This window comes from Apiospora aurea (assembly GCF_038362705.1).
Source record: "Apiospora aurea strain CBS 24483 chromosome Unknown utg000008l_segment0_segment0, whole genome shotgun sequence".
Classification (NCBI taxonomy): Eukaryota; Fungi; Ascomycota; class Sordariomycetes; order Amphisphaeriales; family Apiosporaceae; genus Apiospora; species Apiospora aurea.
The window spans coordinates 2,448,551-2,470,867 of NW_027117395.1; the positions used below are offsets into that span (position 1 = coordinate 2,448,551).

Below are 22,317 nucleotides of genomic sequence, written 5' to 3' on the forward strand. Positions count from 1 at the left end.
TAAGCCAGGGTTTCTTTTATATAAAATTGTCGTTTTTCGTATTACTCAAGCTAGGTTTAACGTGGAATCTCTTTATTCGTGGCGTCGTTTCGTAATTTCTCTATATAGCGTGGCTAGTTTTAAGTTTTATTGGTCCGTAAAAGCAAGAAGGTTATTTACTCCGTACAATTTCTTACTATACACGTTCTAAAGCGGATAGTATATATTAAAGTTTTCGACGAGTAAGTATCGCCCGGGGTACGAAGTCGTATCGAGGTTATTTAAAGGGTTCCGTTATCGAAAAGTTTTTTAAATTAGCGAATATATAAACTATATAGTAAAGCGGCTACTTTTTCCCCTCGGTATCGTAACGGTAGCCTAATCGGGGCCTACCTTAATCTCTAACTTAGCGATATCGAGGCGTTTATATATATAAATAGCCGCTCGGCCCTCGCCGTAAATTACTCGATACCTAGCTATCTTTAAGCAGTACGCGGTCTACGTGCAGGGGTTCGTTTATATTTTTTATAGTATTAATATATCGTACTTTTTTTGGTTAATTAAGGTAAGTACCGTTATTACCTTTAATATTACGACGTTCCAATATACTATTCGTAAGCTTATAATTATAAGACTATAATAGTATCTTACGCTAATAGGGGAGCGACGGTGCCGCGCCGGCTTTACGAGCGTATCTCTTTACCTTAACTGTTCGCTGTCGAATCGAATCGCGGGCGGCTTCTCTTCCGCGAAATTATTATATACCCTTCTCTATTACTAATAGAAAACGTCGTCGGTGGTAATAAACGCCCTATTCTTACCGAGCTGTCGCCGGTACTACGGATTTCGAACTAGCGAGGCCGGTAAGTATAAGCTTCTTTTACGCGTTTTCTTTGCTAAATCGTTACGGGGTAGCCGCGATCCTACGCCGTGTATTCCCTGCCGTAATTAACATAACGTTTCCTGCCTCGTAGTCTTCTCTAGGGGTACTCTTAGTCTCCCCCAGGGTGTGCTGCTGTAGAGTAGTAGCCACATCGCTGCTGTTTCCGATAATACTTAGTTACGTGGCCGTAGCCGTAGCAGCGGTAGTACTGTTGGATGCGGAGGCTGGCGTTATACGGTTTATAGTCGAAGATCTCGGAATCCTATATTAAGCCGTTATTGCATAAGTTTTTCGCAGTTTAGACGGAGCTCGCATACAGGATAAGGGAGGCGTAGCGTATTTCGGGATTCTTTGGTAGGCTACGCTTATATTTCGAGATTTTTTTCGGATTATATTTATTTACGAGCAAGCTACGTAATAACGCGGCTTTGTCGTGGGTATCCCGCAGCTTTTTCGTTAAGACCTTTTTCGCGATAACTGCGAGTTTTTTGTAAGTAAGTTACGCGTTGGTCCCGAAGGCGTTTAAAACCTATTTATTATTCTTTATATGTTTTTTCGCCTCGTTTTTAAAGGTAAGGACGATATCGCCGCTAAGTAGTTTCCTCGTTATGATAATTTCGCTATACCCGATTACTGTATTAACGCTTTATACAATATTTATTGGCCTCTTTTTTAAATGTCGTTAGATTAATTTACGCTTTTAATTACTACTTCGCGGTTTCGACGGGCTAGGACGATAATTTTCGGTTATTAGGCAGTAAGATCGTTACTACGCGGCGTAGATGCAATTTAAGCCTAGGATTTAGTTTATATAGCTTTAAAATCCTGCGTAATTTAGGCGATAGTTTTTCCGACTATTTTTCGCAATTCCCCGCGGGTTATTAGCGCGTTATTGTCGTCGTCGAGGTGCGGTCGTAGTTCGGTCGCTTCGGTACGAAGTTTCCTAATTACTTAAAAAATTTCTTTACGCTTACTGTTAAGGGTTATTAGATTAGCGATTAGTTTTTTTAAATACTTTAATCCTTTTTCGATACCTTTTCTCGAGCTATTTTCGCTGCTGGGACGCGTTTAAGGCGTTTAAGGTCCTTGGTTATACGCCGCGACGTTGCTTCGCGGGTGGTGCTAGCTCTGCGCGAGTCCGGCGCGACCAGTGTTAATAATTATCGGATTATTTATCGGATTATCTATACCGTAGCGCCTTAGCTGCGTCCCCTCGATAAAAGTTCGGCTAGGTTAATTCGACCTCGTAGATTTAAATAATAAAGTTTGTTTTCGATTATTCGATGGTTCGACCGAGTTATCGATCTTTTCCCTTTTTTTCTTAATGACCTTTTCCTATCAATAATATGGATTTACTTTACTAAGACCAGAGCACGTTAAAGGAACAAAAATGGCCCGTGAATCATGAGCAGGCTTTGGGTTGGGGGAACGCGAGGTTCTCATTTCAAATTACTAATGTTGGTTTTATCTATAAATAATAGTCTTTATGTCATGAATTACGTAAAATAGCTTATCGAACGAAGTGACCGCCACCGCTGGCGCCCACCTGGTTGCCCGTCATCCAGCCGCTCTCGGGCAGGCAGCAGATGCCGACGACGCCGGCGACCTCCTCGAGGTAGCCGGGGCGGCCGCCGATGCTCTTGGCGAGGTCGAGCATCTCCTGGCTGTCGACGCCGGGGCGGGGGGTGGCGAGCGGGGTGAGGGCGTTCTGGGGCTTGAGGGTCTCCTTGATCTCCTCGGGCAGGCCCGAGTAGAGGCCGGTGTCCATGGGGCCGGGCGACACGGTGTTGACGGTGGCGCGCTCGGCGAGCTCGCGGGCCCAGACGCGCGTCATGGCCTCGAGGGCGCCCTTGGTGCCGGCGTACGAGGTCTGGCCGAAGACGCCCCAGGTCGTCGTCGCGCTCGAGATGCTGACGATGCGGCCGGAGCGGTCCGTGGGCAGGTAGGGGAAGGCGGCCTTGATCAGCAGCGCGGGGGCGCGGCAGTTGGTGTCGAAGGTCTTCTGGAACAGGTCCAGGTCCAGCTCGTCGAGGCGCTGGCCGTTGACGGTGGCGGCGTTGTTGACGATGATGTCGATCTGGAACTTGCCGTCGGGGCCGGCGAAGTGGCCCTTGGCGGCGTCGACGATCTGCTGGGGACCCTCGACGGTGCTGAGGTCGGCCTTGACGGTCAGGGCCTTGACGCCGTACTTGGACTCGAAGTCCTTGGCCAGGGCCTGGGCCTTGGCGGTCGAGCCCTCGGTGGCGTAGTTGATGACCACATTGGCACCCCGGCTGGCGAAGTGCTCAGCGCAGGCGGCGCCGAAGCCTGTTGGAAAGCTAGCGTCAGCGGATGGATGGATCACGATGCATGCGAGAGCGACAATCTCGCACGAGACCAGGGTTGGGTTGCATTCGGCACGTACTGCGAGAGGCGCCGGTGACAATGGCAAGCTTGCCTTCGAAAACTCTAAAAGGAGGGGCCATTATTTCGTCTAATCAATGTAGTACCGAGAAGTGGTTTGAAAATACGAGGAAGGAGCAGAGCAGTTTGCGGCGTGGTATGGTATGTTACTGTTAATATCCCTCCCCTCCACGTGATACTGAGCGCCGCGCCTCTTTTATACATATGCAGCATTGTTCCATGTTCCATCCTGAGCCCACCGCCCCCTAAGAAGAGAGCCGGATGCCGCCCATCAAGAGTGGAGTGGATGCTGGCGGGCGGGGACTGGGTTGAAGGTGCAAGGGTCCATCGTCACCTTCGTGGACAGGGATCCAGGGAGTATATCCTGCTAATGTCGCCTAGCCGCCTAGCCTCGCCTGTACCCGCAGACACGTCAACTGGCCTGCCACCGCACCACACACGAAAAAAGAAAAAAAAAAAAAAAAGAAAAAAAAAGTACTGTTGATCTCAATCTAGAACGGGTTTAATCTTGAAACGGCTGCGGTGTACCCTGTGTAGCACGATTCACGATCCGGATCAGCGCTTGGCCCGGGCCATCGCTACCAGAGGGCACTATATCCTGGGCCAGCAGGTCAGGATGCGGAGGAACATTTCGGCCTGTCTCCTGTTTCAGTTACTTCTGCGCGCGAGCTGGTTGGCTCCTCCCGCCTTGTGCATGAAATTGGCATTTGTTCCGTCGGATGGGGGACGGGGAGGAAGGGCTTTTCGGATGGACTCGTATTGTCATAGGTCGAGCCAAGTCGCCCTACAGTGCTTAATTATAGGCCGGCCGGCTAAGTCAGAAGCAGCCTGGCTCGCTGGTTGAGACGGCCGGCACTCCGCTAGCCAGCTCCCCGATCCCTGACGGACGTCTTCCCTCTGCTGTAGGCCCGATTAAATTGGGCTTAAAGATCTTATGTTTCGGGGTGGGATCATAATTGACCCTTGGCGACTGCCGCCTGGAGCTGCATAATGCGCGGCTGTGGCACAACCCAGACACCAGACTTCTTCGCAACGGCCCCAGAATTGTGAACTTTTGGCCATCTCTGGTTCGACGCTGGGCTCTCCCCACCGTGGTAACAGCGAGAGGCGCGAGGGCGCCATCTGTATGGACGACGGCGTTGCATCGGGACTCGACAAGGCCGCCTTTGATTGCGGGACGGGGCTCGCTACTGGCAGCAAGAATGGGGAACGTGTAGGGATTTCCGGTCGAAATTACACGGACTGGGATTGATTGATCTGGCCAAGGAACTTTGGCCTGTTGCCTCCCGGCTGCCATCATGATCCTACGGCAGTATCGTATCATTCAAGGCCCGGCAAGGCCCTGCACCTTGGCCTTTTCCCCAGAGCCCTACAGACCATACATATTCCCTAGACATCCGTACCAGCCTGGCGTTGTTTGCTATGTGCATCTATTAGTCTTTCGTTGCTTCTTACGTTCGTTTTCTTCCCACTTCCCCAACCAGCGCCAGCAAGCAGCAAAGCCAAGCGCCCCCCCGTCGAGCAACGAACACGAAGCCAGCCCGGCCTTTTAGTCATCAATTGCAGACTGGCAAACCCCGAACAAGATGGTCGCGGCAACGTCGAAAGATATGGCCTTGGCGGTCCTGGTACCGCTGCCATTGAACATCCTCAGCATTGTCGCCCGATTCTGGATTCGGACGCAACGAAAGGCCTGGGGCCCCGATGATTGGGCCATGGTGGCCACTATCGTGAGTTTTTATTGGGTTCTCAGCGACCGCTACTTTGCCGGCCGGGACGAACAGCACACACGAGAGCGCCTCCTTTTTTTCCCCCTCATAAGTACTAACACCACGAAAGCCCGTTTGGGTGGTTTCCCAGGTCGGAATGATCGGCATGGCCTGGAGCGGAGTCGGACAGCTTGATGCTACTTTGACAGCTCAGCAAAAGGCGAATTCCAACTTTGTAAGATCCAGATATCATCTGTGCGGCGCTGGATCTCTCGACTGACAGAAGACGCACTTAGTGGTTCTACGTGTTCCAGGAGTTTTGGTGCTTCACGCTCGTGGCGCTGAAGTGGTCCCTGGGCTTCACGCTCCTCCGTATCGGCGACGGCAAGAAATGGGTGCAGGGCATCATCTACGCCTGTTTGGCTCTGGTGACCATCTGCACCGGCGGCACCGGCATGTACTTGTTCTTCCAATGCACGCCCGTTGAGTAAGTGCTGCCTGCAAACCGGTGAGCCCCCGATCATTGACCAAGCGAGTACTGACTGTGGCCAAAGGAAAAACTGGCTCCCCGAAACAGAGGGCACTTGCCAACCGCGTGAGATCCAAACTGCCTTGTCGTTCTTGGTCGCCGCCGTCTCCATCACGACAGACTGGATCTTTGCGCTGCTGCCGTTTGCCCTGATTTGGAAGCTCCAGATGGGCACGCGCGTCAAGGCTTCTGTGATTGGTCTGCTGGGACTGGGTATCTTGTGAGTTTCCTCTGCTCTTCTCCTCCCGGCCGTCTCCCCTCATTCGAGTGGTCATAACGAACTAACATTTCAAACTACCCAGTGCGTCGATTGCACCCATTGTGCGACTCAAGTACCTCCTCCTGATGAACGACGCCTCCAAGTTCTTGCAGGGTCTCGGAATCATCCTTGCCTGGGCGCAGGCCGAGGTGGGCATCGGTCTGCTGGTGGCGAACCTGCCGGCGTGCCGCCCGCTGCTCGAGAGTGCCATCGCCGCCTTTACGTCCTCGATCAGCTCCAAGGACAAGTCCAAGACGGGGGCGACGTCGGCGGCCGCGAAGAGCAGCTACCTGGAACTCGGCGAGCGAGACCCGACCAAGAAGGGCAACAGCATGGCCAGCCGCGGGGGCGTGGAGACCAAAGTGTACGGGACCTACATCGGCGACGGCAGCAGCGAGAGCCTGCCGCAGCCTGCCGACAGCCGGGAGCGCATCGTGCACAAGCAGAGCCAGAACCAGATCCATGTGCAGACCGAGTTCGGCATGGAGTTCGAGAACAAGCAGCGCGGCAACAGCCACCACGGGCCCGGGGCCTACTAAGCGGGCGAGCCGGAGCCGAGTGAGTGAGCGAGCGCGGGCCCATCCACAAAGCAATCTACGAAACTTCCTCTTCTTCCTTGCTTTTTCATTACTTTCTCTATCCCATTGAGCGCGGGATACATACAGACATACACACACACACACACGCAGATGCCTAACTACTACAACAACAATAATCAAAAAGAATTGAGACCGTGGAAATGACGCAAACCACTCCATCCATCCATCCATCCATCAATCAGCGTGACTGAACTTTTCTTGGGTGGCCCGTCCCGCAAGGCGCTGGCGGACGTGCACAGTTTTGGTATTACGGTTTGTGCTAGCGTTTCACGCAATAGCATCACCCGGCGTCTGATTGGATAAAAATAGTTGGTTAAACCCCGTTGCACACTATACCCGGTGCATCCTTAGAACACCCCTTCTAGCCTGAGGGGGTTTAGCGTCCGGATTAGTGCCCTGCAGCTCTGGAGCCCTGCCTGTCAGCCCCTTAATAAGGCGGATCTGGAAATTTCCAGACTCTGGATCTCGACCAGGGCCGCGCCCCGTTGTTTCTCGTCTCATTCCGGCTTCCAACCCATGTCGTTACCTAATTCTTTCCAGAAAGATCGCCTGCCAGGCACTAACCCGAGAACTCGAGATACACCGGCCGGCCCCGGGACAATCTCATCTTTTGCCGCCCTATTTTTCTCGTCTTCCGCAGCCTATTGACTTGTGAAAATAGTGAGAAACAAGTACTACATTTGAAGGCTGCTACCATCTATAGCAGCAATTTTTATCCATTTTTTTTGTACCTGGCCATTACCCTGCTTGGCCTGTTCAGATTGGATGTGTGGTATGTTAGCAAGGTACGCTCGTGTACAGTGTATTCTGAGATCAGCCTGCCATAAAGAGCTAGACTGGTGTCGGAGAAAATGCGGTTCGGGTCGGGTGTCGCTCAATGTGGAGATGTCTGCCCTGTCATGGTGGTCCTTTCCTACTACTAGTGTTGGGCCCTGGGGGTGCGGAAATGGGGGCCATCTTCGTTCGATTCCCACCTCACTCACCTCTTGACCGCTTACTGTTGGCTTCTGGATACGGTTCGTCACGGGGGCTTCAAGTCGCTACTAGTACTTAGTATGCGCCCGATTTGCCCGATTTGGAATGACCAGCCGGTAGCTATTGGCTTAGCCGTATATCAAAAGGTCTTTAGTCCCCGGGTGGTTATTTCGGTATCCTGACGGCGCCCCTTTTAGCCTGCCTTGCGAATGGCACCGAGGGTAACGGGTGCGGCACGGCAGCAAGCAGGAGCAGCGCCGCCGGGCGTGGCGTCGGCGCCCGCGGGTTAGTGCGTGCAATTCATGCTGGAGCCGCCATACGCGCGGATCTCGTCCACCCCCCTTGCTTGCTTCCTTCCTTCACTGAACGTACGGACGAGATGCGCCCGCCGCATGAGAAGGGCGTTCTCGGCCGGCAGTCCTTACTCGCATTGTTTCACGGCTTCAACACCGGTTCTGGTAATAAAGGTCGCCTATCTTTCCTTCCCGCCATCTCCCAAACGTGTGTACGTACGCTCGTTCGGCAGCATGGGCTTGGCATGATGCGTAGCGAATCAGTTTACCTCGGGCATGACTCGCTCCCATAGCCGGCTGCCCGGATCACAGACCGGGATGCGGTCGTTTTGGTGGGAACGACAGGGGGGTACATAAAACCAAACTGATATTGCCTGGCCCTCGCCATATCAGAAACTTGACTCCAAGCATAAAATCTTCCTGTTATTATGCGGAGAATACCACTGGGCTCCTGGTTAGAACTCTTGCCAGTCCGTTTATTCGACCATAATAAGCGTTCACTCGAATCATGCAAGTGAATGACAGCAGTCTGCACGTTGTGTGTCTTTCGTTTCTGTTAGGATGATTTGGTGATGAACCGGAGTTGATAGATCAAGAAAGTTGATGCATGGATGTTGTTATGCCGGCAGTCGCTCAGTAAGCCAAGCTGGGATGGAATTGACGCCCTCTCAATACCCCTGAAGGGCTCACTTGCGCAGTGAACAAAACATGGCATTTGGTTCTTCCATCTGCCCCTTTAGCATCGAAATCAGGATCTGCCTCGGCCGCCTGAAGGCGTGAGATTACCTGTCTAGTCTATCTACTCCCGCCCCCTCCTTGGGGGCTGACAATCAAAACGACGGTATGATAGATATCCTTGAGATCAATCATCCAATGCAGGAGCCAGAAGGTGGATCGCTGTCGCCACGGGCTGCTGCTCCGACTGGCTCGCTAACCCTCCCGAAGATGTTGTGCTTGCTGTGGCGGAAAGGAGGGAGGCTGGGGTCAGCCAGTAGTTGCCTGCACATGTATATTTACAACCCCGAGGCTACCAGTTTTTGCCCCAGCTTGGGCCAACATCTGGGTCCCTTTTTCGTCCTGAGCTGCCCGACTCGCTCATAAATTGCCGCCTCTTGGAGCTCGGGCGTACGAGACCAAACCCTCCGCGCTGCTCGCGCTGGGGGTGATTTGACGCTGCATTAAAAAAGTACAACAACAGGGCGTTTGCAGGGAGCAGGAGGATTGGCAACAGGACCAGCTCCAGACCTGTGCACCCCATCCACGACGTCGGTGAAGCGGGAGAGTCAGAAAGCGGCGGCCCAGTACCACAGCATGGTGTATTCGCCGTCGAGAACCAGCGTGGTTCCTGCAGAAGTCGGTTGGCCCGATGTTACATCTGCAGGTCCCAAGATGCCTGCACAAGACCGCCCCCGAAGCTACAGCGTCGCAATCTGGGTGGTGGATTGGTTGGCGCACAGATAATGGGTTGGGTCGAACCAAAGTAAGTCCACCCCGACGTGACCAGTGTCGATCAGTTCGACATAACACAGCCCGAGGGGGCGGCGCGACGCAGGGGCTGGGAGTCGCGCCCTCGCCTTCCTTCCTTCCTGGCCGGCCAGAGGGGGTCGGGGGGAAAAGAAGACCCTGGACCAGGCCAGGGCCCGGCAAGGTAGCGATGTCGCCGCATCTCCGACATCATCTCTGCTACCTACCCCGACGAGGGCAAAGGAATGAGCCGGTCTTCTGCCGTGGGTAGGAGCGGCAGCGGAGTATGTGTAAAGTACGGTTTGCCGTAATTTTTCGGCCGAGTTTCGTGTTGCTCCATACTGCGCCAGGTGCGTGGTCACCATGGTCGAGTTGGAGGAGGAAGCAAGTGTCACGCACGCAGTCGAGTTCCCGAATGCGAGTGACCTAGACGGTAAAACGCGCTCCTGGTTTGCCCATGCGCGACGCGCGCCAGGTCTGAAAAGTCGATGTCGTGCAGCATTAGGCGCATATACGCGTGGAATTGTCCTTTACGTATATAACGGGAGCCCTCCCTTGGCTGTTTTTGACAGCAGGCGGCACAATGGTGTTCGGGTTTCGGTCGACAAACAGGCCCAGCTTCAATGGTGATGTGGCCGCATTGCTGTACGTACAACAAACAGCTTTGTCTTTTGGGCCTCCCTCCGCAGATCCTAGATCGACCCTGCTGGATGCTGCGAGAGTCTATCGAGAAATAGTTGTACTTGAGCCAGCTGCATACCTTGACGTCGTCACGGAACGTCCATGGGATACGCGAGATGGGGATCATCTCTCAAAGTTTGGCAGCTCGGCCAGTTTTGGCTTCAAGAGTCATATGACCTTTCCCCCAACAGTGGCTCAGCGCAACGCACGGAGAGCCCGCAGGCACGTCACTCTTATGCACAAGCCTTACGAAATCTGGGCTACCGCTTGGGCGGGATGCCTTTCTTGTATTGCAGGATCCGGGTAGGGGGCCGGCCGCGAGACTGCCAATGACAAGAACATACTATTGAAGCACGTCCCCAAAGATACCCTTTTGAAGCAACACGGTCGTTTCTATTTCAGTCATTCCTCAACATAGCTCAAATTAAGACAAATGAACGTAGTATCATAACTATTCCTCTTAGTAATACCCTCTCAAGTAATTACCGTGGCTCGTGTCTCCCGAGCTGGAAATCACAATAAGAACTAAATCCAGGCGTACATGTTGTCCCCGTACTACCTCTAGACCCTTGTGTCATCCTAGTGATCGATTCTCGCGTTGAGCTCGGCTGAGAGCTGGCCCAGCTGATCGTCGGGCAGTCCTGTGTACTTGATGCAGGCAGGGCCGCACGGTGTAGGTCGAGGATCCGCGCCAGTGCAGCCTCCCACAAGAACGGTGCTGAGGTCCATGCAAGGAGCCGGAACATTGTCGAATTGGGCAACTGAATGTTCATGGTTAGCGATAAACATGAGGGGAAGGGATGCAAGAGGATTAAGAGGGAAGAACGGGCGAGATTCATTCACCTACCACCAGCTTCGGGGATTGAAGAAGCAATATTGACGCCAACGAGCGCATCGTGGCACTGTTGGAAGTTGTACAAGGGGACATTGCAAGGACCGACGTCCGCACGAGGGTGGAAGATGCGGACAATGTTTTCCGTGCCCACGATGTCACGCTTTCCGTTGACACAGCCGTAATTGCTTGGGTGGTCAGAACAGTATTGAATGACCGATCCCCCAATGGCGCCTACACCAAGCCCAACAAAGGCAATGGTGTCTGCGATTTCAGGAAAGCTAGCGAAAGGCATCTTGGTAAGGGGCTCGACGAGATTTTTCTCCTGTAAATATTGAGACTCGACTTGGTTGTGGGATTGTAAACAGGGGAACAAGCTCTGATGCTCACAAATAGCGAATTTCCAAGTGAGTAGGCACGGAGCCACGTACCAATTTATACACAAGGCCTCGAGGATTATGATTTCCTTGGGAAAGGGGCCATCATCTACAATCACCATCGAGTGTATCTGATGGCGAGTAGAATGAACTGATGTCTTTCTCGCCCTATGGTCGGACCATCAAAACCACCTGTAACATTAACCATGGTACTTTAGACAATTCTCGGTTATAAGGGTGTTTTTATAAGCTCAATGCTCTCGTTGTATTGATGTTGGTTGGCGATGCGTGAAGCGGGAATTCGGGCATTCAGGAGAACCATGATCTGGTTCTTTATGTTCTACCTGGTATCTCCGTATATAAAACAAAAGCATATCTACCTCGTAGAGAATACATCACTGAATACAAGTTTTCCATATCTGTATTCCTACAGCAGTATGCAAAGTTATCACTAGGAGGTTTCTAGGGGCCACCTTGGTGCATTTAAGTGCTTCTAATTTATCGAAATGTGAACATTGCTTTGAACCATGCATCAAAATTGATCGTTATGCGTTTTCTTCTCACATTTCACCCAGTTCCTTGGGCCCTTGTGTCAGTCATCACGTTTTACCATGACATCCAATGCGAGGCTGGGTGGCCACGATATGGACTGAGTGCGGCCCACGTTGCTACCGTCATCGCGTGTTTGGGAAGAGCCTCTTCCGTTCCGTTGCTATGGCCCAATGTATGGGTTACTTCTGTAATCGAAGTAGGTTTGCATACGACATCACTCTTACTACGCAGCACACTCGTGTTGCGTCTGGAGAGTTTGCCCCTTTCTTCGCGCATCAAGGTCATCGTTCGCAGCGTATTAGCCAACCTGCGGCGGCTCAAGCTGACCGACGGAAACTCGGTCGTCGCATCCAAAAGGGACTTGCGGCGGTTCAGGATTTCAAAATGCTACCGCCTAACGGCCATCTACTTCGGGTACAGCATAGCCATGAGGACGCTCTCGCGGCCAATATTCCGGGCATTGCATGTGACGATGCAGGACTTCTCACCATCGGGCCGGAGCCTCCTGTTGGTATCAGACCCGCGGGCTCTCGGTTTAAGAGCCTACATGTCGGTACAACGGATAATTTACAACCATGCAGTTTTGACATGAATCCATGACCTAGCGGCGCTGCTATGCGTTTCTCTTCTCGGCTGGGATCAACCCCAGGATTGGCCACCGCTATTCAGCGACATAAGCTCACGTATCCCCTCACTGACTCCCCCTCTCATTGACTAATGGCTATTTTTAAATATTTTAATTAAAATATAAAGAAGAATTTTCGTTTTATTAGAATTTAACTATAATAAATAGTAAATATAAAGATTTTATATTTTTTACAGTTTTATTTAATAGAATAAATTAAGGTATTTAAAATATTATTATAACGAATATAAAATAAAGTTTATATATAAATCACGTGATTATTTTATTATTTATTATATTTAAGCTTAATAAAGTATTTTATTTTAGAAATAAAAAATAAATAAAATAAAACCATTTTTTAATTAAAGAAAATAAATTTTCTCTAGTTTTTCCACATAGAAAATAATTTAAAATTTTAAAATAAATTAATAATTAAATAAATAAATTACTTATAAGCTTCGTTTCTTTAATTTACCTCTTAAATAATATCTTGTAACCGTAAAATGTTTTAAACTTAAATAATAATATTTATTTAAAGTTTTATCCTAATTTTACATTTCTTAGTAATTTATATATAAAATTTCAAATTCACCTTTTAAGCGTTATATTAATAGCGTTAAATTTATATATTTTTAAATTCAAATTATATTAACTTTAAATTGTCTTTTATTTTAAAATATAAAGATCTGATTAATCTTACCTATTTTATTTAATTTTATAGAACCTTTTGAATATTATGAAGTTTTTACGATTTTGGTGGGGAAAAGGGGGTCAGCGAGGCAGGGGGTCAGCGAGACGGGTGGTGAGCTTAACCGAAGCATACCCACTTCGCCGCTTTTGGGCTATCAACTGGCACCGTCTGCATGTGGCATCGTTCACATCCTTCATGCCTCCGACCCTACGAGTTGGTCCAGAAGGGGCAGGGAATGGCGAAATCGGACTGGCATTCGCCGCGCTCAGAACGCTCTGGATGTTCACCATGTCTGCTTTCTCTCATGCTGCAGCCAACTGGTTCATTAGACGGAATAGCAACTTCAGTGCCGAGGTTGGCTTCTTCCTCCTCAACTGCGTTGTCTGTACTCAGGAGAGGCTCGTGGAGAAAAAGCTGCTGGGTATCATACCCAGTGGGGTTAGGGGTTGGTTGAAGCCATTTGGTTATGTTTGGGTTTTGCTGGTATTTTCGTGCATTGTTCCAATATGGCAGTACCCATTGATCTACGGCTCCTAGCGATTTAGCCGCTTCGGGCCGTTCGTGATCACAGTGCTACAGTTAAGTGACAGCCAATCAGTTATGCTTATTTACACGCGCTCGAATATAGTACGTCTGCGTAAGGAGGCGGGTTACCGATCGCACAAATTACTTGGCATCGCTATGTGAAAAGCTTAGCATTTATAACCCTGAAAATGAGCTAAGCCGGCCACCCCTGCTACGGGCCAGGGTAAAAAATAAAACAATAATAACACTATAATATAGAAATAATTCAATTAAAAAATAATAATAAATTTTAAAAATATTAAATTAACTATATAATACCTCGATAGTACTCTCGGCATTACTTTTAAAGTTAGATTTAATTATAATAGCGTCTTACGCCGACGATAATATAGTTACCACTAGACTTTTCTACGCATCCTTTACTATCCCCCCTTTATATGCGATGCACATTTGCTATCGTTATATACTTTTAATTAAGGTCGGGGATTACTCTTTTTTTTCTTCTTTCTCTTTCTAGATTTACTTTTAAGATAAACTTCTTATACTTTAAATTATTAATTTAACTCGTTAAAGTATTAAAACCCTTCTCGAGCTTCTTAAATAACGCTAAGTGGTATTATCGAATATAATATTATTACTAATAAATAAGGTAGTGAGCTATTTAATCTACCGAGAATTAATTAATATTATTAACTTATAAAAGGTAAATTAAGCGTGCGAATCGATCGGTGGTAGCTTAAAAGGTCTAGCTTAAGCCTGCCGGTTCGTATTCCTCTTAAGTTTACTATTTAAAGGCTTATTAATATCACGAGGGAAAATACCGGTGGCTCTCTAACTATTTAATATATTAGTTTTTTTAAAGGCTATCTTACGAGCCTCGCACCAGCACTAAATAAAGTTTTTCTTACTTATCGTTATATTTTAAAGCCTTAAGCAGCGAAGAGTTACTATTTAACGGAACCTCTCTTTTAATATATAAAAAGAGCCGAGATTAAAGGGTTAAAAGAAATGCGAGGTGTAAATAAAAAAGAAAAGGAGCTAAATTTTATTATTTAAGCACTTTAATATAAACTCTATAATAACGTGGCTAGAATAATTATTTAATATAAAAAGCCTTTATTAATCCCCTTACGCCGGCGTAGTTTAAAGAATAAAGATTTTTTTAAACTATATAAGCGCTAGCTTATTACTTATTTACCTTTTCGGTAACGCCGCGAAAAATTAATCCTTAATTTCCGCCGCTAGGTCTTCCTTTACCGTTAAGAATTATTATTATTAAATTAATAACCATTTAAATATAATTAACGGCGAGAGGGCTCGATTATTTATATTAACGTACTTAATAATTAACACTTATTCGCGATTAATAAAGTCTTTAACGATAATTTATTTTAAATCGGTAGGACCGATTATTATTTAATTATTACCGAGGTTAATTTAATTACTTATTTTATTAACGTTATAAATATACTCGATAAAAGTATTACGAATAAAGTTATAATTAAGTCTATTAAAAAACTTTCGTATATTTTCCTCGAAAATTATTATAACTCGTTTAAAATCTATCGATTTTAAAAAAGTAGAATTAATTAATAAATAACGCTTAACGTGGTTTATCACTACGCGACGTATATTATTTAACGACGCACCTTAATTTAATTTTAATATAATTAAACTTTAACGCGTAATACCTTTATAATTATAACGTGGTTTACTACTACGTGACGTATATTACTTAGCGACGCACTTTTTTTACTTTTTAACTTTTTTATATAAATTAATTTAATTATAACGCTTGAAATTAATTAAAACTACTCGCTATTCGATTCCTCGCTTAATTTTATATTTTTTTTATATATTCGCGTATTATAACTTATTTCGCCGTAGATATTATAGCGCTTTTTACCGGTCGTTTTCTATTTTAACGAACCCTTATTTTTATTTTTATAGGGCGCTAAACGCTTTTTTTTACCTTTTTATTTTATAGCTATTAAAATTCTTTAGTAGTAAAAGCTTTTTTAAACTAAATTCGCGACTTTTTAACTCTTCGGCGCTTAAAAAATATTAAATTAGCCTCTTTTAATATATATATTTTATCGCGTATAAGGGTTATTTTATAAACTATTTTAATTATACTTTTCGCTATTTAGTTTATCGTATTTAAAATCGGCGTCGGAGAGCTTTTTTAATAAATAAACACCCTCTTTTTAATATAAGTAAAGTACTTAATTATTTATTAAGGGTTAAACAGCGTTTAAAGGTCGTAGGTACTAGCCGTCCTTAGATAAGATAGGTTAAGTATAAACGTTCGGAGACGTATATTTAGCTTATTAATTACTTCGTTAAGGTTATAAGGTATTAAATTAGATACGCTGAATTTAAATTTAATATTAGTTTTTATAAAAATAGTAAAATGCGCGGCTTTAAAGGCGATAAAGAACTCGAGCTTAATAATATAATTTATAAAAACCTTAATAAATAGCTCGATTTTTTTCGAATAAACATACTTTAAAAGCGAATAAAATACTATATTAAAAAATTAAAGTAAGTACGATAAATAGGGAGGCATATTAATAATAATAATATCGTTATCTTGGCAATATACCTCGAATTCGGCCGAAATATAGCTTTCGTAGCCGTTAAAAATTAAGAGGCGGTAGCGATTTTTCGTTTACGATTTAGTATGTTTATCGAAATGTTTAATCCAGTTTAAGCCTATTTCGTTATTAGTTTAGCTATTAAAAATCGGTTTAATTATTTAGTCGCCCGATAAATCGGTTTCGCGGGACTAGTTCGTAAAATAATATTAGCTTTAAACGATTAAAAACGGCGGAATATATTAACCCTGCGAATTAATATATTTAATCGCCGTTATTTATTTTTAATTATTAAACTAGACCAATTTCGTTTTTTTACGCCGCTCGGCGCGTATTACGATAAGTATTAACCCGATTATACTTATTATAAAGCCGGTTTCGTCGAAATTTTAAATGTTTTCGTTAATAATCCCGTATTTTGCTTTTATATTCGCGATTAATATAAACTAAGCAGAAATAACTTTAAAATCTTCGTAAAAAGCTTTTTAATAATCGTATCGACGATTTATTTTAATTTTTAAGTCCGGGTTACGATTAATAAAGCGCTTAACTTAATATTTACCGACGCAGTCGCCGCCGCGCGACGCGGTAAAAGATTAGCTATATTTTTTATACTAGCGAAATCGGGAGGTATCCTTTAAATATTTAGATTAATTATATATTTACGAAGTACCTCCTTTTTAATTAAATTTATTTTACGTCGTTTCGGTTAAATTTCACGTTTTAAAGTTCGGCCGTAAATTCGATAACGTAAAATTAATTCGGGTATATTATAAGTTTTTACTACTGCTTTTTAGCTTATTTAATTCGGTTCGTTTCGTGTCGCTTAAATTATTAAAACTATTTAATCTTTTTAGGATTAATTAAATATTATAGTTATAAAAGTATTACGCGTTAAAGTTTAATTATATTAGAATTAAATTAAGGTGCGTCGCTAAGTAATATACGTCGCGTAGTAGTAAACCACGTTAATGCTTAATTAATTTTAAAAAGATCGGATAGTTTTAATAATTTAAGCGACACGAAACAAACCGAATTAAATAAGTTAAAAAGTAGTAGTAAAAGCTTATAATATACCTAAATTAATTTTACGTTATCGAATTTATAGCCGAATTTTAAAACGCGAAATCCGACCGAAACGACGTAAAATAAATTTAATTAAAAAAGAGGTACTTCGTAAATATATAATTAATTTAAATATTTAAAGGATGCCTCCCGATTTCGCTAGTATAAAAAATATAGCTAATCTTTTTACCGCGTCGCGCGGCGGCGATCGCGTCGGTAAGCACTAAGTTAAGTGTTTTATTAACCGTAACCCGGACTTAAAAATTAAAATAAATCGTTAATACGATTATTAAAGGGTTTTTTACGAGGATTTTAAAGTTATTTTTACTTAGTTTACGCTAATCGCGAATATAAAGGCGAAATACGAGATTATCGACGAAAATATTTAGAATTTCGACGAGATCGGTTTTATAATAAACATAATCGGGTTAATATTCGTCGTAATACGCGTTAAGCGGCGTAAAAAAACGAAATCGGTTTAGCTTAGTAATCGAGAATAGGTAACGGTGATTAAATATATTAATTCGTAGGGTTAATATATTCCGCCGTTTTTAATCGTTTAAAACTAATATTATTTCGCGAACTAGTCCCGCGAAACCGATTTACCGGGCGATTAAGTAATTAAACCGATTTTTAATAACTGGATTAATAACGAAATAAGCTTAAACTAAATTAAGTATTTCGATAAATATATTAGATTATAAACGAAAAATCGTTACCGCCTCTTAATTTTTAACGGCTACGAGAGTTATATTTCGGCCGAATTCGAAATATATTATTAAAATAACGATATTATTATTATTAATATATCTCCTATTTATCGCATTTATTTTAACTTTTCGATATAATACTTTATTCGCTTTTAAAGCGTGTTTATTCGAAAAAAATCGAGTTATTTATTAAAGCTTTTATAAACTATATTACTAAGCTCGAGTTTTTTATTACTTTTAAAGCCGCGTATTTTACTGTTTTTATAGAAGTTAACATTAAATTTAGATTTAACGTATTTAATTTAATACCTTATAACCTTAACGAGGTAATTAATAAGTTAAATATGCGTCTCCGGACGCCTATATTTAACCTATCCCGTCTAGGGACGGCTAGTACCTATAACCTTTAAACGCCGTTTAACCCTTAATAAATAACTAAGCATTCTACTTATATTAAAAAGAGGGTGTTTACTTATTAAAGAAGTTCTCCGACGCCGATTTTAAATACGGTAAACTAAATAACGAAGGGTATAATTAAAATAGCCTATAAAATAACCCTTATACGCGATAAAATATATATATTAAAGGAGTTAATTTAATACTTTTTAAGCGCCGGAGAGCTAAAAAGTCGCGAGTTTAATTTAAAAAAGCTTTTTATTATTAAGGAATTTTAGCAGTTATAAAACGAAAAGGTAAAAAAAAAACGTTTAGCGCCCGATAAAAATAAAAATAGGGGTTTATTAAAACGGAGGGCGACCGGTGAAAAGCGCTATAGTATTTACGGCGAAATAAGTTATAATACGCGAATATATAAAAAAATATAAAATTAAGCGAGAAATCGGATAGCGAGTAGTTTTAATTAATTTTAAGCGTTATAATTAAATTAATTTATATAAAAAGGTCGAGAAGTGGAAAAAATGCGTCGCTAAGTAATATGCGTCGCGTAGTAGTAAACCACGTTATAAAATTTCTTTACCTAATTCTTTTTAAGCACGGTATTATTACCGGCGGCCTTAAATATACGTTAAGCGAAAATCCGGAAAATATAATAAAAAAATAAAACGCCGAGAGTATATTATATAAAAGTTTAAAATATAATCCGAGCCTCCTCGATTATAAAGAGGGCCTAAAAAGACTTATTTTTTTCTCGGATTATCGGACGGCCTTATATCCGCGCGGAAATCGTGGTCCGCGAAATACTATATAGTTTCGCGGCGAATCTAATTAATTAATTATTTAAAATAGTTTAAATCGTAACCTATAACTTTTTCTCGTTAACTATTATTATAAATAAAAAAAAAAGAGGAAAAAGAAAAGAATAATATATTTTAATTAATTCTACGATAGAAAATAGCTAACTTATATACATATTTAAGGGTGGTGATCGCAAGGGTTAGTAAAATAAAAGGGTGGCCCGTAGCAGGGGTGGCCCGTAGCAGGGGTGGCCCGTAGCAGGGGTGGCCGGCTTACATCTTTGACTTCCCACATTGGCTGATACTTCGAATCTGGAAGCCTTAGTATGGTTTACCCCTGGATTAGATTGAGCACAGAATTAGGATCCAGCTTAACCTGTATCCTCGAATGTCACTGCGGGTCATGGTCTTTCGCGTCTTGTGATGTATCAGACACCAAGCCTCACGGCCTTCACCGTCGAATCCGATAACCAAATTGCGCAAGAACCAACTGCATCTACAGTGTTACATAGTGTCAACTCAGGTTGCGTTCGGCTAACGAAAAATGACCAGCTGTTGGATGATCTCATGCAGCATTGCGGCCCGAGCAGAGGGTTCCGTCCAAAATTGTTCTCCGAAATGCGGCACCAAGCATCGCTCAATACGTGCCTTGGTAATATCCCCAAAAGAAAAAACCCATCGTCCCGCCTCGCACTTAATGAAGACCGAATATTGCCTGGGCCCGGGGTCAAACGTACCGGTATACCTTTTCCTTACTTTATCCAAGCGACGGCACGGTTGACAGGCATCGGAACTTCACCGACGTCTTAGTCGAGAAGCCGTCCACTTATCACAATTGGACCATTACTGTTATCATGGCAATAATACTCCATCAGAGCAAAGAGGGGTGTCTCAAGCATTCTGCTTTGCGGTCCGAACACCCGCTAAAGCCGTAAATTTTCCCGGAATAGCTATGATGTTGATTGCCTTCGTAACGCACTTTGCTAAAATCCCGTATGATGTTAATATTGGATCTGTATTGAGATGCTTCCATTGTGCGTTAGGCTTTCTGTTTTACAAGCTGAGATGTGAAGGGAGATCATGCTCAGGTATTAAATTTTTTTCCTTGATCAAGAGAACCATCCGCAACGTTCAACATCTTTGAATCATACACGAACTTGAAGCTCCCTCGTATAGCCCTATTCCTTATTAGCTTCTCCGCTTGCCAGAAGGCTCATCGTGTGGTAGAGATATCACGTGTCATCTCATACTTCCCCATTACTGCCAGTTTGCTGTCAAAAACAGGATGAGCAACATGGGGGTTGAAACAAACGATAACCTGCGAAAAGAGAGTGGAGATGGTGAATCCCCCGAACATCTGTCGTTGGCGGGCGGAAACGACGAAGGTTCGAACGAGCCGACTTCAACTTGTACCCCGTACCGCCCGTTCCCCCGCGTCATGAACTTCTACAGCCAAATGAACCTTAGCGGTCTCAAGTACGCCCACCTCTGCGGCGACAAGAAGGAAGACCGGTTGTTCGTCTTCGGGGTGCACACAGGCTACAGCGGAAGCACACCTCTGGGCTCCCGACCGGGCCTCATCCTACACAACGGGCTGGGCCATAAGGATCCGATCCTGGCGGGAGCTTGTGACGAGTCGCAGTGGGCGGCACGGGTCTATGCCTTCGACCTCAAGAGCAGCATCCTCCTGCCGCCCGTCGAGGCCGTGCCGGGAGCTAGAGATATGGTGTCCGAGCTGATGACGACGAAGACCAACGATGAAGGCGGTATCAGCTACCTATTCACCATAGAGGCCGGACAAGGCGACAAGATGGAACGCAGGCGGTTCGAGTGGAGGCAGTTCAAAAAGGGAACTCTGGACGGGATTGACAAGGACGGGTTCAAGCTGCTATCCCCCAGTCTCAACTCAGAGGATTTAGGGGAAAGCAGCACCGGCCCTTCTACTACTGCAGCAGAAGATATGTCGGAAAGTGCAGACGGTGGACCCCTGGCTATGATCACGTGGGCCAAGCTCGGATCTAAGATCAACCATCCCCTTTCACTAGAGTTCGCTGACGATACGGTTGCGGTCTTGTTCGGGAAGCGATGGGCCCTCATGGTAGTCATTACTGCACTCAGGCTCTGGGCATTGCGTATGAACGGGAGAGGGAAGAAATCTATCGTGGCCATTGCGGAGAAGATAAGGGGCAAATCGGCCACGTGAGACTTCTTTTGATTAGGATCAAACAGGGTGCAGACTGTATGGCGGTACACAATCATATGTTCGATTCGGTCAAAATTTGGACGGCTCTCATACAACATGAATTATACGCCTTTACTAATTCCACTCTTGGCTTAATAGAACCTGACCATACCTGTCTGTGCGTGCTCCTGACCCTGGTGTAGACCAACGCGTAATGTGACGGGTACAAAACCCATAATCTTGGCTTTCGATTGGCTGGCTGTGAGAAAGGCAACCCAATGGGTTTCTAGCAGTTCGATGGAATGACAAGATACATCAAAGGAAATAGGTGCAAATATCTGGCAAAGGCTGGACAAGCCCTAGTTTGCTCGTCGGGGGACCAGAATCCCTTCAAGATCGGCATGATTATGTTCTTAACGAGCAAGGTCGGCATGATATGCCAACTATCTCTGGTCATATAGGCCCTGGGCTTGAAAATTTGATTTCAACAGCCTCGTATCAACAAATAAATACTAGATACCGGCTTTCTGATCCGGTCTTACACTGAACGAGTGAGATAATGATGGCTAATCCCCTAACAGGCGATGGTAAACAGTACTGTTGCTAAAAATAGGGATTCCAACAGACTTCACTTGATTATGCAGAACATGCTGCAAAGCACCACGAACTATACAAGAATTAACAAAATGGCTTCTGGTTTGCCGGCACGAAGCGACTTGTAGGTCCCGAGGCCATTCTGAGGTGAGACTGACGTAAGTCACTAGGGCTGAAGTCCGGTGAGACAGTCGTTATCCTTTTTTCCCGCTTTCTTTCCGTGTCGCTTTGCAATTCCTCCCCAGGAAAAGGCCGGGCAAAGGTCAGACATGCGCAGAATGAACGACAGCCACCATGCATGATTTTATTGCATTTCGATTCTCGGACGACCCGTACATTAATTTGCTTCAATAGTCTTGACTTTTTGCCGGAAAAGTATATTTCAATGACAATAAGATTTTAGCTCGTGATGAGGCGCATCATGACATCAAAGCCGGTAATGCTAAGGCCCTAAACCGTTCGACACGGCATGTGGTGTAAAAACAAGACGACCCGGTGCCATGGTCTAGGGATCGTAACCAGACTAGCAGCGTAATCGTCGGCCTGGAATGCGCATGTTGTTACTCCGAACGGAAGGGATATGAACCGGCCTCTGCTCGA

At 45.0% G+C, this 22,317-nt stretch overlaps 5 protein-coding genes across 5 annotated transcripts; 3 read left to right on the plus strand and 2 right to left on the minus strand.

Moving 5' to 3' along the window:
* Positions 1–2,372: 2,372 nt before the first annotated feature.
* On the minus strand, positions 2,373–3,327 carry PG986_012230 (3-oxoacyl-reductase; the record flags this gene model as incomplete). Its single annotated transcript, XM_066848452.1, has 2 exons — positions 2,373–3,169; positions 3,267–3,327. The coding sequence occupies 2 exons, from the start codon at positions 3,325–3,327 to the stop codon at positions 2,373–2,375; spliced, it is 858 nt and encodes a 285-aa protein (XP_066695148.1).
* Positions 3,328–4,851: 1,524 nt separating this feature from the next.
* PG986_012231 (uncharacterized protein) lies at positions 4,852–6,301 on the plus strand (the record flags this gene model as incomplete). Its single annotated transcript, XM_066848453.1, has 5 exons — positions 4,852–4,995; positions 5,105–5,209; positions 5,271–5,461; positions 5,529–5,723; positions 5,806–6,301. 5 exons carry the CDS (start codon positions 4,852–4,854, stop codon positions 6,299–6,301), a joined length of 1,131 nt encoding a protein of 376 aa, XP_066695149.1.
* Positions 6,302–10,353: 4,052 nt separating this feature from the next.
* On the minus strand, positions 10,354–10,901 carry PG986_012232 (uncharacterized protein; the record flags this gene model as incomplete). The annotated part of the gene is made up of 2 exons (XM_066848454.1): positions 10,354–10,535; positions 10,622–10,901. The coding sequence occupies 2 exons, from the start codon at positions 10,899–10,901 to the stop codon at positions 10,354–10,356; spliced, it is 462 nt and encodes a 153-aa protein (XP_066695150.1).
* A 1,249-nt stretch (positions 10,902–12,150) lies between these two features.
* On the plus strand, positions 12,151–13,388 carry PG986_012233 (TRI7; the record flags this gene model as incomplete). The annotated part of the gene is made up of 2 exons (XM_066848455.1): positions 12,151–12,218; positions 12,968–13,388. 2 exons carry the CDS (start codon positions 12,151–12,153, stop codon positions 13,386–13,388), a joined length of 489 nt encoding a protein of 162 aa, XP_066695151.1.
* A 6,847-nt stretch (positions 13,389–20,235) lies between these two features.
* PG986_012234 (uncharacterized protein) lies at positions 20,236–21,144 on the plus strand (the record flags this gene model as incomplete). Its single annotated transcript, XM_066848456.1, has 1 exon — positions 20,236–21,144. One exon carries the CDS (start codon positions 20,236–20,238, stop codon positions 21,142–21,144), a length of 909 nt encoding a protein of 302 aa, XP_066695152.1.
* Positions 21,145–22,317: the final 1,173 nt, after the last annotated feature.